Here is a 15,831-nt window from a genome sequence, read left to right as displayed (position 1 = left end):
CTCTGAACAGAGAGGAAGGTGCATCTGCCTTGCCAGACCACCAGCAGGGAGTGAGATTCTTTACTTTAATTTCTGTACTGTAGCTCAGCCTATCACATATTTGGATTCTATTGTAGTTTTCAATAAATGGTTAAAATCCATCTAGTCTCTCTCAAACTTAACTGAATTGCACTGGGGGAAGGGCAGCTCATAACACCAACAAAGTATTGAAAATAGCATCTAGAACCCAAAAGCTGGCTATATGAGCTCCCAACACTCCTAATGCCGGAGCAGCCAATACTGCAGAGATTTGAGAGAATACTGACCATAGGCAACCAGCCCAGAACCAGCACTTCCCTCATGAAGAGCTGGACACAGACAATGATGCCTCTAATTTGTTCTCAGTCTTAAAGGCTTTCTACATCCCATCCGATCACTCACTGCACTCAGTTGCCCATTCACTTTTGGTCCTATGTTCAGGCTTGGAATAATCTAGGTGGCACTGTCACAGAGGTTGCTCCACTAAAGTTGCCACAAGTAACAGAAGCTCTATGAAAAGAACCTTGAAACTGTCCACATTTGGGTGAAAAAAACCAATTCACCACCCTCCAACTCACCAGCTAGCCTCACCTAGTGGATGACCAGAGGAAAGGGTAAAATACCCACCCAGCTTCTGGCAAAAGACTTTTACAACTCTGAGCCACAATCAGCTGCAATCCAGAGCCTGTAAGGAAGTACAGCAGAAACCTTGAACCCCTGTGCCAACCAGAAACTAAGTTCATTGTACCACAATAAAGCCAAATTAAAACCATCACTGAGAGCAAGGGCAGGCAGGCAGAAGTTATTCCTGCTCCCTGCTAGAGGTTTACCTTTCTCTTTACCTCTGGTGGCCAATTTATCCCTGTTTCAAGGAAAGAAGGGCATTTAACAATTGAGTTGAGAACAATTCTGCCAATTAGCAAACAGAATCTTCCCTCCTTCCCCACAAGGCTAATCAAGAGCTGAGGTGGGGGGAGATGAGTTTTGTCTCCCCGCCCCTTGCTTCTCACAGCCCAACAAATTTGGAATAGATTAGCTACCTGTAACTGCTGTGAAGTTCCTGCCGAGTTTTTCTTCTTTTTAAAAGCAGCAATTTCTTCATTTTTAAGTTTGAGAATTTTCTGCTGTTGCTCTGTCTTTAACTGAAGTTCCTGTAAGTAAGAAGATAAAACTATTTTCCTGGCCTCGTTGAGTCTATTGTCATCAAATTTAGTTTTTTTCTGAAGGAGCCCATGTAGGTATATAAGATAAAAGATTTCATTCCACTAATGAAAGCTGTATTTGTAATGATAGGAGGTGGATAGTAAAATAAAAAAGCATAAAGAAGAAGAAAGTAATTGTAAAAATTGTAGGTGAAAAGATTTTTTATGCATATTCTTCATTTTTCCTATCTTGAAAGGCATTCCTTGTATTTATCAGAAGCCGTACAGTTGTGCATCATGATCTATGAGCAAGTAACGGGGTGTAATTGTACTATATGCTTATCCATTCTACAGAAAAGAAAGCCTCTTACTTTGATTTGCTGTTGATCCCGTGCAATCTCTGCCTCAAGAATTTTCTTTTTTTCACTCTCCTCTCGCAGTCTTTTCTGTAGCTGGGCCTGCTGATGCCTCATATGATTCACAGTCTGCTCAAGTTCTGTAGCCCGTTTCTCATTTTGGGTGGATAATGATGCCAACTTCTTAGTGTCTTGCTGCTTCTTCTGTAAGACCTGAATTCACATGGCATATTTCAGTCTAACAACATGAACACTTAAAGAAACAAAAACACATCTTAGGACAGATACCAGTAAACAAGTCCACTGATACTTGCACAGATTTAGGATTTTGTATGGTATTTTGATAGAAGACTTGTGCTACAAAGCAGATGGTTTGCAAATCAATTTAAAGCATTCTCCCTACATTCTTACCTACTGCCAAACACCAATAATCTCTTTTTTGTCCACCTTTCTAGTAAGAAAATACACTTCTCACATAAGGATATTGTTAGATACATTTAAGTACCATCTATTGGTACATTAAGGGCCTGATTATCTACTGCAATTCCACTGACTTCAATGGAGTCACACTGGCATAAAACTTGTGTAACAGAGCAGATGATTGTTCTATGGGATACAGCAGTAATTTATAACTCCTAACGACAAAAATCAAAACTACCTGCACTTTTAATTTAGCTGCATCCATCTTCTTCCGAAACTCTTTTTGTAACTTGGCTTTCTCAGCAACGTCTCTCAGCTCCTTGTTCTCCAGCTCCTGAAGCTGCTTTTGTGTTTCAGCTAATTCCATCTTGGCTTGCTCACCCTCATGTTCCAGTTTTGTTATTTTCAAAGAATACTGCCTGCTTACAGACTGAGAATCATTGCCTTAAAAACAAAATATTACAAAATTGTTTGAAAATTGTGTTATTGAAAAAAAAACAAGCCGCTACTTCCAAATTCCATATGAAAATCTAATCCTTAATTATACATCTAAAGAATTTACTACTACTTAGCATTTATTTCTGGTAATACCCACAGCGTACCAGACATGTTCCAACCAGAAAAAAAGACATAGTGCCTTTCCTTAAGAATTCACAATTGAATACCCTAACAACCAGGCATAAGGTGGGGGAAGAAGTACAACATACACATAAGATGCCAGATGTTGATAGGCCTCACCTTGATAGTACAAAGTATGTATAACCCAGTTACCAAAAATATAGACAGACTATTCTCAGTAACACTCTTGTCATTATTGGCAGCTAGTTTCTGGCAAGTGTTGAAGTAGAAGTAGATCTTCAAGAGGAATTTGAATACAGCCAAGTTCAAGAAGGACATTCCCTCCATAGGACATGGCATGGGAAAAGTACAGAGATAATTACAGAACAAATAATAATTAGGAAAGCACACCAAATATTTAATGAAGGTATTTAATGAATGTATGGAGGGGCCCCAACCCACATCTGGGGCCCCAGGTGCCACCATAATACAATTAATAAACCATTATTCATAAGTGACAAAAACGTAATTATTTTATAATAGTCCCCACTGAACAAGATTAATTACGGACAACTAGGACAATTAAATAGCTAATCCTTACTTTCATTCGTACAGTAGAACCTCAGAGTTACGAACACCAGAGTTACGAACTGACCGGTCAACCACTCACCTCACTTGTAACTGGAAGTACACAATCAGGCAGAGACAAAAGAAAAAAGGCAAATACTGTACAGTACAGTACTGTGTTAAATGTAAACTACTAAAAAATAAAGGGAAAGTTTAAAAAAAATTGACAAGGTAAGGAAACTTTCTGTGCTTGTTTCATTTAAATTAAGATGGTTAAAAGCAGCATTTTTCTTCTGCATAGTAAAGTTTCAAAGCTGTATTAAGTCAATGTTCAAATGTATACTTTCGAAAGATCATAACATTTAGTTCAGAGTTATGAACATTTCACAGTTACGAACTACCTCCATTCCCGAGGTGTTCATAACTCTGAGGTTCTACTGTATATGTTTTTAAATTCAAATGTGCTTTACACAAGTCAGTTACCTGTTTTTACTATTTCTTTAATGAGTTCCTCCTTTATTTTGATATTAAGTGCAAGTTCTCTCATCTTTTGCTTGGCCTCGGAGAGTCTCAGCTCTGAATTCTTTAATTTCTGCATGTTTATTACACGACTCTTATGGAGGCATTCAATCTCTTCACCTTGAAAGAAAGGGGCAATGCTGAGAACAAAGATCTGGAACACGCTATCTATCCAGAGGATGAAATTCTGGCCTATTCACTGCATATACACTGGGGAGGGAATCAGAAAGACAGGATACAGGGAGTCTCTTCCTCACCACTTGCCATCTGCACAAAATCAGGACAGGATACAGAGTAGGAGCACTAGGTTGGGAAAGAAAGATCCTTGGCTAACATACCCCTGATACTCCATGACCCAAAGGGGAGCGAATAATGTAGAAGGCCACATGTGGCTGTAAGTACAAGTTGCTTCACTTTTCTGTTTCAGTTTATCTGTGAAACAGGGATAATACAACTTACCTCCATCAATTACAAAGGTGTTGTGAGGATTAATTATATATCTATACAATGCTCTGGATATGTGGCACACTATATAATTCTATATATTATTTTTAAAGCATCAACCAGTAAGAACATGAATGTATTTCACATGTACTTCAGAAAAAAAAAGTATTTAAAAACAATTCCAAATTAGGACATCAAAAGTATTTTTATTTAAAGTCCATGTTTGAATGGAAAAGATTAATTTACTATAACAACACTAAAAATGTAAATTTTCATGGTGTGACATAAGCATATGTTAGTATCTCATAATTTCCATTTGTAATTGTTACCTGTGACAGTGTCAGTTTGCAGTATGGTTTCATTTGGTAAATTGGATTTGTGCATTTGGAACTGTAGATCATCCAGTTGAAGGGGAGAACAAAGAGCCTGTTTTCGTGTCCATGTGCGGTTTATGGAGCGCCTAAGAAAAAAATGAAAAGCCAAGCCATATTACAAATTTGTGGTTTTTTTAATTTCATGCTAGATTATGTAATCCTAATGCACTAGGTCCCGAATCTAAAAAGACTTGCATGCTAAAATCTACTTTTACCACCACCTGCTTCCCTCAGGTCCTGCAAGTAGACATATTTATTCAAGACACATTATGCAACACATATTTATTCAAGTGAAGACGCATTCAAGCTAAAGCTATGTTAAATGGAATAGAGTAGGTCATTAGTAATACCTATCGTGTTAACTTATTTTGTGATGTCACAAGGTTCTACAAATTTACATAAAACAACACTGTAAACTGGCTTCACGATATGACAGTATTTGGTAGGAATATACCCATTAAATATCTATTTTTGAATGAAAGCTTTAAAGACTGAATAAAACAACAAAAAGATTACCTAAATGCTGATTTCTTTTTGCTGTCTGTGTTCCTTTCTTCTTCATCACTATGATCAGAGAAATGGCAGTGAAGGACTTCATCTTGGTCTTCTATATGACCCAATATCATTTGCCTGCGAGTTTGAAATCCAGCCATTACTCGGGCCAATGAGTAAGTAGGAGGGCTAGTGTGTACCTTCCAAGAGATCCCAAAAATAAAACCAGGTGCAAAGTCACTTGCAGAAAGCTAGGAATATTTAGAGCGGATTTTTCTAATGGACTTCATACATAAATCTGCTAACACCTGAACTTGCAAACAAAAAAAATGAGGAGGGTTGTCAAGTTTTGTGGATTTCTTTTTGGAGAAACCTTTAAGAATTTGGTTCCAACTGTTACAGAATGGGATACTGGCAAGTCAGTACATAGCCCTCTTTTCTTGGAATTAATACAGAATAAATATATCATTATTAGTAATTATTTGTATTTTAGTAGCACCTAAAGGCCCACTCAGGAGTACAGCTCCTTTGTACTGGAGGTTGTACAAATACATTTGCATTGGATAAACTGGTGATGTGTACATTGCCACAGATCAGAAATTAATGTTTCACACTCTTTAATGGGCTATAAGCAGAAAATGTCAATACAACTGTTAGTATTGCCTTTCAACTCTTGTACCAAAATCAGAATAATTACAAAATGAAGGAGAAAAACAGAAAATGTGTTTAGTCATTACCTTTCGGGACTCCAGTCCTGGAGCCATATGAATGGAATGTACTAAACTATTAGTGAGCGGCACACTATATGGTCTTCTTGCAAATGTCACAGCAGCTGGCCCATCTCCACAAGCACCTCTGGATACTGAGGCTGTAGTCACAGTAAGCTTCTCTAACTTATCTTTCAGCTGATCAATAAGGAGTTGCTGCTCCACCATTTTCTCATTCTAAAAAACAAACAAAAAAAACCTGGTAGGTGCCAACTCTATCTTATATTTACATTACTCTAACCAAAAACACATTGGTTTGAATGGTAAAGCTATTAGCAGGGTGCTGTGTTTGGTGTAGCACACTGATCCTAAATTCTCTTGCAAGGCATAAGTTTATGCAATGCACCAGTGCTAACTTCAAACAGAAAATTGATGGTGGTGTTAGTTGATTGCAAAAATCTTTCAATTCTAAAACATATAATTGTAATTAAATTAATCTAAAAATATGCACCACATAATGAACAAGCTTCAAAAAGGTTTGTTAAAGACATGTCATTAACCCTTTCAGAAAGGCCCATCTCAGATATGTTATTTAAGAAGATTAACAAGAGCTGGAGCGGATACTTATGAGTCCATATTTGCTTTATTAATGCATAACTGGAAAAGAACAAAATATGAGTCAGCCAAAATTGATATTCAAAATGGAAGTTACAATCCTAAAGCATGGTGTATATGTTTGCTCAGCAAGTAATTCCATTCAAGTAAGTGAACTCATATAAATAAAACTATGCACATAAATGTTTGCAGGATCAGGACTTTGATTTGATCTTGCCTGCCCCACACAACTCTGCCAGTGACGCTAGTCTGGAGAACCTACTCATCTGTCTTTCCCACAAGAGTCTTTGTGCATTGTTCAAAACTGACCCTTATTTGAGAACCGTCATCTCTGAACTGATCCATAAAGTAATTATCTGATCTTTTTTCAAATCCCTCACCAAGATCCACATCTTTCATAACACCTACAAAAACTGCATAACTAACAGTGGAGAAGTTAATATGACAGTCAATAAAAGACAGTCAATATGAAGATATTTAATTATAAAACATATATAATATTGTCCTATTTTAAGTGCATCTTTCTTACTCATCTGAGTCTGAGCCTTTCCCTGCTGCCTGTCCTTTGCCAGAGACTTTCCCTGCTGTCGGAGTCTTTCCCTGCAGTGAGGAACAGCTCTAGCAGTGGGGAGCTGCTTCCCCCGCACCCGCCAGAGCCTTTCCCTACTGCCAGAGTCTTTTCCTGTCGTGGGAAAATGCTCCAGCAGTGGGGAGGCAGCAGGACACTACACAGCTAAAAATAGGAATTTAGACAGAAAGGCCTGGCTTGGGCGAGCAGAGAACCATGTAAGCTATGTAGCTGGGTACATATCCACACTCTTCATGCAGGTCTGTACTCTCCTTGCCTAAGTCATGACTCACTGTCTATACTGCTACTTAAACCCATGCTGGGGGGACAGGGGGAGGGAGAATACCCAAGTACACACTCTACATGCCACCAAAAAAGCATGCAGTGTAGACGTAGCCATAGACAAGTGGTGTCCTCCTCATGCTGCCTGCATATGAACAGGGTGATCACAATGGAGACAGTCTCCCTGCTCTTACTTCTGATGCTTAGCACCACAGTGGCTCATAGAAGCTGGGAGAAGCAGCTGCAGGGGAAGTCTTGCTCAGACCCTGATTCCCGAGGAAGGAACCGTCTCAGTATACATGGAATCTTCGAGAAATTTAGCTGCAAAATGCTTAACAAGTCTCCACTGATCATGTGCAAACTGACAATTTTCAAAGGATTAAAAATTGGCCAGATCTGAATGTTTTTTCCATGGGAACAACAGGGCAATCCCCTGCCAAATTTCAAGTCCCTGCTCCAAAACACAGTAGCAGTAGAATTTCTCAGCTAAACATTTGAAATAATTTCTTTTCAACACAGAAAAAGAATGTGTTTTCCCCTAACTTCATTCTCAAAATGACTGAAATGTTTCAGATGAAATTAAAATAAACAAATAAATAAATCAGACACACCCAACATGGAAAATTTTAGTCCAAATAGTTTAAGTTTGGAAAGTTTATAAGCTATTGAAAATAAGGTCTTATAATAGAAAGTGTCAGGCAACATTCAGTTGTATAAGATATGATATTTGCACATAATACCATATACAGTATATGTATTGCACAATTTACTTTTACAGTTCTGATCCAATTTGAAGTGCCAATCAAATCACATATTCCTGTGAATTCCATTAAAAACTATTTGATTCATAGCTGAAAACAGGTGTGTTTTTACATCAAAATGGATTTTACACTGAAATCCATTTTGATGTAAAACACACACCTGTTTTCAGCTCTCTCATTTTCATAGCTATCTCAGTATAAAATCCCAGTGGAGACAAGGCACAGGTAATTTTTACCTCACTGTAGCTAGTCAAGGTAAAAACTACCTGAGCCTCACCAGAAATTGCAGAAAAGGAAGAGAAGGAGCAAGAGAGGAAGAAGGTGATAATTGGCTTACTCACCTTTTATGGCACATTACTCAGTGACCTGCTCACAAGGCATCAACAGAGGGAAGAGAAGGGAAGAGAAGATGGGATAAAGACAGAAAAGGGAGAGTGAGGAGAACAGCACTGATTCTCCCATACTTGGAATATTTACAACTTCTTCATAAGTTTTAGGGAATGGTAATATTCGTGGATCTTATGAGACAGTCATTTTAGGAGAAATATACTGAATATTCCATTTGTGATCTGACGGACCTCTGGCTACCAGGGAATTGCCTAAACCATCGTAATTATTTTATTGAGAAATGCTCGAAATGGAGAGGCAAGTAGTGTCTCCACTATTGCTAACACAGGAATCAGGGTAGCAATCTTCCTATATATTTAGGCTGAAATCCTGTCCTATTGACAAAGCTCCCATTAACTTCAATGAATTTAGTAGCGCCAAGATTTCACTCCTAAACTTTTTAGTATTATAATACAACAGACATTTCTATACAGGGCCGGCTCCAGGCACCAGCATTCCAAGCAGGTGCTTGGGGCGGCAATCTGCAATGGGCAGCAGTCTGTGTGTTTCTGCTGCCCTAAGCAGCATGCCGAATTGCCGCTGTGGACGGCAGAGGCAGTCCATGTGCTGTTAGGGCGGCATGCGCATTTCCGCGGCGGCAGAAATTCGGCGGCAGCTTCTATGTTCAGCTGCCCGCAGCGGCAATTCGGTGGCTTCTGTCTTCCGGCTCTGAACTTTAGGGTACAGATGTGGGGACCTGCATGTACACTTCTAAGCTTAATTACTAGCTTAGATCTGGTAACACTGCCACCATCCAGAAATTTCAGTGTCTGGATCACTTTCTGTCCCCCCAAAACCTTCCGCTCCCTGGGCAGCCTTGAGAGGCTTTTTCACCAAGTTCCTGGTGAACACCGATCCAACCCCTTGGTTCTTAACACAAGGAGAATTTAACCATCCCCCCTCCCTTCCCCCACCAAATTCCTGGTGAGTCCAGATCCAATCCCATTGGCTCTTAACACAAGGAAAAAATCAATCAGGTTCTTAAAAAGAAAGCTTTTAATTAAAGAAAGAAAGGTAAAAATTATCTCTGTAAAATCAGGATGGAAAATACTTTACAGGGTAATCAGATTCATATAGCCCAGAGGAACCCCCTCTAGCCTTAGGTTCAAAGTTATAGCAAAGAGAGGTAAAATCCTCTCAGCAAAAAGGAACATTTACAAGTTGAGAAAACAAAAATAAGACTAACACGCCTTGCCTGGCTATTACTTACAAGTTTGAAACATGAGAGACTGATTCAGAAAGATTTGGAGAGCCTGGATTGATGTCTGGTCCCTCTTAGTCCCAAGAGCGAACAACCCCCAAACAAAGAGCACAAACAAAAGACTTCCCTCCACCAAGATTTGAAAGTATCTTGTCCCCTTATTGGTCCTCTCATCAGGTGTCAGCCAGGTTTACTGAGCTTCTTAACCCTTTACAGGTAAAAGAGACATTAACCCTTAACTATCTGTTTATGACATGGCTGAAGACAGAAGCTGCTGCCAAACTGCCGCCACCGCGGAAACGCGCGTGCTGCCCTAACAGCACACGGACTGCCTCCGCCATCCACGGCGCGCTGCTTGGGGTGGCAAAAACAGTAGAGCAGGCCCTGTTTCTATAACCCCTTCCATCCAAAGATCTCAAAAAGCTTTACAAATATTGAAGAATTAAGAGACACTACTCTCCAGTAATGTTGGTAAATATCACTGTTCTTGTTTTACGGATGGGACAGGGAACAAGTGACATTAAGTGATTCACCTAAGGTTATGCAGTAAGTCTGTGGTAGAGCTAGGCTAGATTACAGATCTCCTGAATCTCAGTCCTATGTTTTAGGCACTAGACAAAACTAGACAAAGAATTTTTTCATAATTGGTCACAGTTATGGAATCTAAGGTATAAATTGTACTGTCTGAAACAAAATTACCATTGATAAGAAAATAACTTTTGCCTGAGGGCTACAAAATTTGGCCCAAACTATTAAATTGTAATTACTGCATTCTAATATGCATCTTATTTGAACCAAACTTACACAGTAAAATGTGCAAGAGGAAAACTTACCTGTAATTTATTTGTTTCTTGTGTCTCTTTAAAAGATTCTAGATGTTCTTGGTTTTCCTGTATCAGTGTTAGTATTTGATCCTGTAATACCTTCAGCTCAAGCTCCTTTTGACCGAATACTTCTTCGTCTGTAGCTAAAGCCTGCTACATAACAAAAAGGAGATGGGGTGGGGATAGGAAAGGTGTTATTCTGACAACTGAATGAAGAGATTCTTCATATGGTGTTAAGAAAAGCAGATCTGAACTGCAAAATTACCCAGGGTATACCAATGATGTGCTGATTCTAGTAGATCTTGACGATGCAGTATCTCTAATTATTCCCTCAATTTTATTCATCTATTGACCTTTTTTGATAAGTTCCTTTCACCCTGTGACGGGGTGGAATAGACCCAGAGGCCCCTACCTGGGGGTCTCGGGGTCCTGCCACACCCGTCTCAGGAAAAGAGCAGTAGAGAGGTCCTCTAAGCTGCATAGACAGACTGCGTGGGACGTGGCCAATTGGGGGAGGCTGCAAGGGGCTAGCCAATCAGTATAAAAGGAGCTGCTGTGCAGACCAGAGTCAGTTCCTTGATGGAGCTAGAGGAGTTTAACTGGTGCTCCTGGCTGGTCAAAGAGAACTGCAGCACCATGGACAGCTCAGTGCTGGCAGGGACTGGGGGAGCAAAAAGGAGCTCCTGGCTGGCTGCTGGGCCTGAATATAGAAGAGCCCTAAGATAAGGGTGAAGGATTGGTGAAGGCTGGGGCCATGTGGAAGTGGCCCAGGGAACTCAAAACACTTTTGTTAAAGGGACACGGTGGCATGTGGCTACTATTCTTAGGGTCCCTGGGCTGGGATTCGGAGTAGTGGGTGGGCCAGGTTCCCTCCTCCCACAATAGGCCATTGGGGAAATAGCCTAGAATTAGACAGTGATAAACCCCAAGAAGGGGATCTGAAGTACTTAGGGGCCCAGCTGGAGAGCTGGGGCCAGAAGGGTCCAGAGAGGTCAAAACCATTGCCTCCAGGGAAGAAGCCCTGAGAATACGGACTGGTCCTAGGGCTAGGACTGTTTAAAGACTGCAGACACACACAACCTGAAGGGGCTGCTTGCAAGAGGTAGGTGCATGCCATTACACTCCCTAAGAAAAATGCCAATAACCAGAACTACTGTATGCAATGGTATATAAATACAATGCTGCTTTCAGCATGCAGTAAAATTCAGTCACAAGATCCATGCACTTTAACTGCAACAGTAGTGCAAATCTCTCATAAAATAATGAAGAAACTAACACTGCCTTCCTTGTTCTACAACTGATTACAACCACATGAATAAAGTCAGAATAGGTTTGAAAATTTCTTTTGATATCTGTACAGGTATATGATCCAATGTTGGTCTAAGCAACTTCCAGAGTGCAGGGGCTGCAGTAGCTGCATAGCATACTTGAGCTCTGCAGCCATGGATGTTTGGTAGATCGGGGGAGGGGGGGGAACAGTCTCTCTGATGAGGCTATCACACCCAAAACCATTCTTTCCCAGAGCAGATTCATAGTCATTCCACCCCAACTATCACATATTGCAATTGAGCACTGGTGAATGACTCCAGGAAAGCACAGAGCGTGTTCAGTATCTCAGCTGCAATTACAACAAAGACCAGGTCCCTCTCCAACTAAATGACAATTAGCCAAAGGACCCTTAAAAAGGAACAGCTTCAAAACAGAAATAGCATCCAAGAAAAGAGATTGTGGGTGGAAAGGGGACTGAGAATGTCCCACCTAGTAATTATGGGGACTGATGATTCACAGCTCAGATCGAACCACGCACAGAGGCATACACAACCCCCCAATAAAAAAAACAAAAGTATGCCCCTTCCATTTCTCCTGACACTGAACTGATGAGGGATTCTGTACCCTCCCCAGGACCACAGCAGAGAGAAGGGTTAGACAGGGCATGTAGGAGGTTGATTAGGGGGCTAATAGATGTTTATATGAGCTCTACATCCCAAAAGCAACTCTGAATCACCCACATGCAGAACAGGCCTGAGTCATCTCGATGATCCAGGACTGGTTAGCCTGGTTACAGCTGTTCTACCTACCTCTTGCAGACAAGTACACTGAAATGGGCCAAATTTTAACATTATTTAAACTGATCATCCAAGCGATTTATGAAGCATTACAAGGTAGAACTTTATTTTGACTGTGCACCAAAGCACTGAAGTGTCTCAGTCACTTCAAAACTTAACTGACACTTCAATTTCCTGGTCCACATTGGACCTGTAACATCATTCAAATTCCAGGCAATCACTGAAAAACAAGAATTCCCTCTTCCTATTCTGACTTGGCTTAGGTAATAAAAAGGTAATAATTGGAGCTATACCAATCTCCTAGAGCTGGAAGGGACCTTGAAAGGTCATCGAGTCCAGCCCCCTGCCTTCACTAGCAGGACCAATTTTTGCCCCAGATCCCTAAGTGGCCCCCTCAAGGATTGAACTCACAACCCTGGGTTTAGCAGGCCAATGCTCAAACCACTGAGCTATCCCTCAGTAGACAAAATAACAGCTAATAATAAAGATAAATGTGCACGTTGTGGGCGAGATGTGAGAATACGCAGTATGTTGTCCATTTACTTTCTTTTTGATTTTACATTCAAATGCCAGAAAGCTGCACTCTTATGTACATGAAAGAAAATACAGCTACATCACGAAAACATTACAATAAATAATGCTAATTATTAAAACAGAAGAGGATAATGAATTAAGCTAAAGCATTTATCATATCCAAATAATTTTACTTAACATTCATAGGGAGGAAAAAACCAGCCTGATAAATCTTACTTAATTTTTCCCATTATAGGATTATATTTTTTAAAAAATTTAAGATCAAAATTAGAATGTTACTATGACTTGCAGTATTTATGCAGACAGTAAAGAGTAATATGAATATATACTTGGAACCATTCACTGAGGAAACATATTTTGACAAATTGAGCTAGAAATCTTAGAATATTTTCCCTGCTCTATTATATTCTTGTTTATGTTGTATAAATCTAGTTTAGCCATTGCTAACGAGGCAAAACAGGATAATTCTCTCTGCTTGAGACACAGCAACAAGAAGGAGCAGTGGTTTGCTTAGCAACCTTACCTATAAGCAATTAAACATGCAGCCTAGTCTCTCTAGAGAAGTAGGAGGTTTAAAATAATCCAGAGGGGGAAATCACAAGCAGAGAGAAAGATAATTCAGAGCTAAAGGAACCAAGAGTAGAGGCACATGTTTCTTTTTTAACAAATTATGAGAAAGTAATTGGAAGACATAATTTATATAGGCATTTCCCAAGATAGATTCTATAAACTGCATCAGAATTCATGTGCAAACCTCGAAGTAGTTTTCCCCAACAAAACATGCATTTTGTTGCACTATTTATAACACATAGGAGCACTATTTATAACACATAGGAGCATAGATTCCTTCTATCACAAGATGTAGACTCAGATTAAGTTGTTATTGTTGACCTATTATTAATGTTCTTATTCTTTTAATGCCACTTTCAGTCAGTTTTCAACTCTTGATTCAAATGTCTTAAGTTACACCATTAACTTTTGATTTGGTTAAAGCTGCATGGTTTAGTGAACTTTTTGTTATCCATACACAGCATGTTAACATTGTTTCCAAAAGTTCCACCTGCTAAGAGGCTGTCCCCAAAAAAGTTATGTATGTTTATCATGTAATATTTTTGGGGGGAGGAGGGGAAGTCATGATTGAGATGGCAGAGAGCTCTTCTCTCTCAGCAGGTCATTGTCTAGCACTATTATGAGCTGAAAGGCTGCAACCTTATGTCTGCCTCTGAGAATGAACTGTTCAAAGTTGCCAGCACCAGAGTTCCTCTCTCACCTCCTCCTAGATAGCAGTCCTGCTGAGAATCATGCCTTCTTCAAAATTCTCACCTCAGCAGGAGAACTGAAAAGAAATGTTATGGCACCAAAAAGCAGAAGGCTGATATGTAACATAGAAGTACATGTCCAAGAAGTGCTATGATAAGAAAACCTGTGAATAATGGATAACAAGAAAAAAAACTGCAGTTTTGAGAAACTTATTTAATCTTGTTTTTTCTTGACTGTTACAGCTTAGTCAACTAAGGATCTGACAATTAAAAGAAAGGAACAGCTTTTTGTCAGGTATTTTTATTTTTGAAGTAGGGCTGTCAAGCAATTAAAATATTAATCATGATTAATCACACCATTAAACAATAGAATCCTATTTATTTTAAATATTTGTGGATGTTTACTACATTTTCAAATATATTAATTTCAATTACAACACAGAGTACAAAGTGTAAAGTGTTCACTTTATATTTATTTTTTACTACAAATATTTGCACTTTAAAAACAAAAATATTATATTTTTCAATTCACCTCATATAAGTACTGTAGTGTAACTTTCATGATAGAGAGATTGAATTTACAGATGTAGAATTATATACAAAAAAACTGCATTCAAAAATGAAACAATGTAAAACTTTAGAGCCTACAAGTCCACTCAGTCCTACTTCTTGGTCAGCCAATCACTCAGACAAACAAGGTTGGTTACAATTTGCAGGAGATAATGCTGCCTGCTTCTTGTTTACAATGTCACCTGAAAGTGAGAACAGACCTTCGCATGGCACTGTTGTAGCTGGCATTGTAAGATATTTATGTGCCAAATGCATTAAAGATTCATATGTCCCTTCATGCTTCAACCACCATTCCAGAGGACATGCTTCCATGCTGATGATGAATTTTGCTTGATAACGATCCAAAGCAGTGCAGATTGATGCATGCTCATTTTCATCATCTGAGTCAGATGCCACCAGCAGAAGGTTGATTTTCTTTTTTGGTGATTCTGTAGTTTCCGCATTGGAGTGTTGCTCTTTTAAGACTTCTAAAAGCATGCTCCACATCTCGTCCCTCTCAGATTTTGGACGGCACTTCAGATTCTTAAACCTTGGGTCGAGTGCTGTAGCTATTTTTAGAAATTTTACATAGGTACCTTCTTTGAGTTTTGTCAAATCTGCTGTGAAAGTGTTCTTAAAACGAACATGTGCTAGGTCATCATCTGAGACTGCTATAACATGAAATATATGCAGAATACGGGTAAAACAGAGCAGGAAACCATACAATTCTCCCCCCAAGGACTACAGTCACAAATTTAATTGATGCATTAGTTTTTAAATGAGAATCATCAGCATGGAAGCATGTCCTCTGGAATGGTGGCTGAAGCATGAAGGGGCATACGAATGTTTAGCATATCTGGCATGTAAATACCTTGCAACATCGGCTACAAAAGTGCCATGTGAACGCCTGTTCTCACTTTCAGGTGACATTGTAAATAAGAAGCAAGCAGCAGTATCTCCCGTCAATGTAAACAAACTTGTTTGTCTTAGCAATTGGCAGAATAAGAAGTAGGACAGAGTGGCCTTGTAGGCTCTAAAGTTTTACACTGTTTGTTTTTGAGTGCAATTATGTACCCTCCCCCAAAAAATCTACATTTGTAAGTTACACTTTAACGATAAAGAGATTGCACTTCGGTAATTGTATGAGGTGAACTGAAAAATACCGTTTCTTTTGTTTACCATCTTTAC

The 15,831-nt window shown here is 39.4% G+C and overlaps 1 protein-coding gene across 5 annotated transcripts in view; it reads right to left on the bottom strand.

Moving 5' to 3' along the window:
* KIF27 (kinesin family member 27) overlaps window positions 1-15,831 on the bottom strand; it is a 44,129-nt gene that overhangs the window by 16,580 nt on the left and 11,718 nt on the right. For all 5 annotated transcript variants that reach the window (XM_039545675.1, XM_039545674.1, XM_039545676.1 and 2 more), the window contains 8 exons: window positions 10,245-10,388; window positions 5,628-5,834; window positions 4,915-5,090; window positions 4,354-4,484; window positions 3,545-3,700; window positions 2,175-2,380; window positions 1,532-1,729; window positions 1,059-1,169 (listed from right to left, as the gene is read on the bottom strand). In XM_039545675.1, coding sequence (XP_039401609.1) covers window positions 1,059-1,169; window positions 1,532-1,729; window positions 2,175-2,380; window positions 3,545-3,700; window positions 4,354-4,484; window positions 4,915-5,090; window positions 5,628-5,834; window positions 10,245-10,388 — 1,329 coding nt within the window. The remainder of the gene's footprint in view (window positions 1-1,058; window positions 1,170-1,531; window positions 1,730-2,174; window positions 2,381-3,544; window positions 3,701-4,353; window positions 4,485-4,914; window positions 5,091-5,627; window positions 5,835-10,244; window positions 10,389-15,831) is intronic.

Source organism: Mauremys reevesii, linkage group 6 (assembly GCF_016161935.1).
Source record: "Mauremys reevesii isolate NIE-2019 linkage group 6, ASM1616193v1, whole genome shotgun sequence".
Classification (NCBI taxonomy): Eukaryota; Metazoa; Chordata; order Testudines; family Geoemydidae; genus Mauremys; species Mauremys reevesii.
This window is presented reverse-complemented; position numbering and strand designations above follow the sequence as displayed.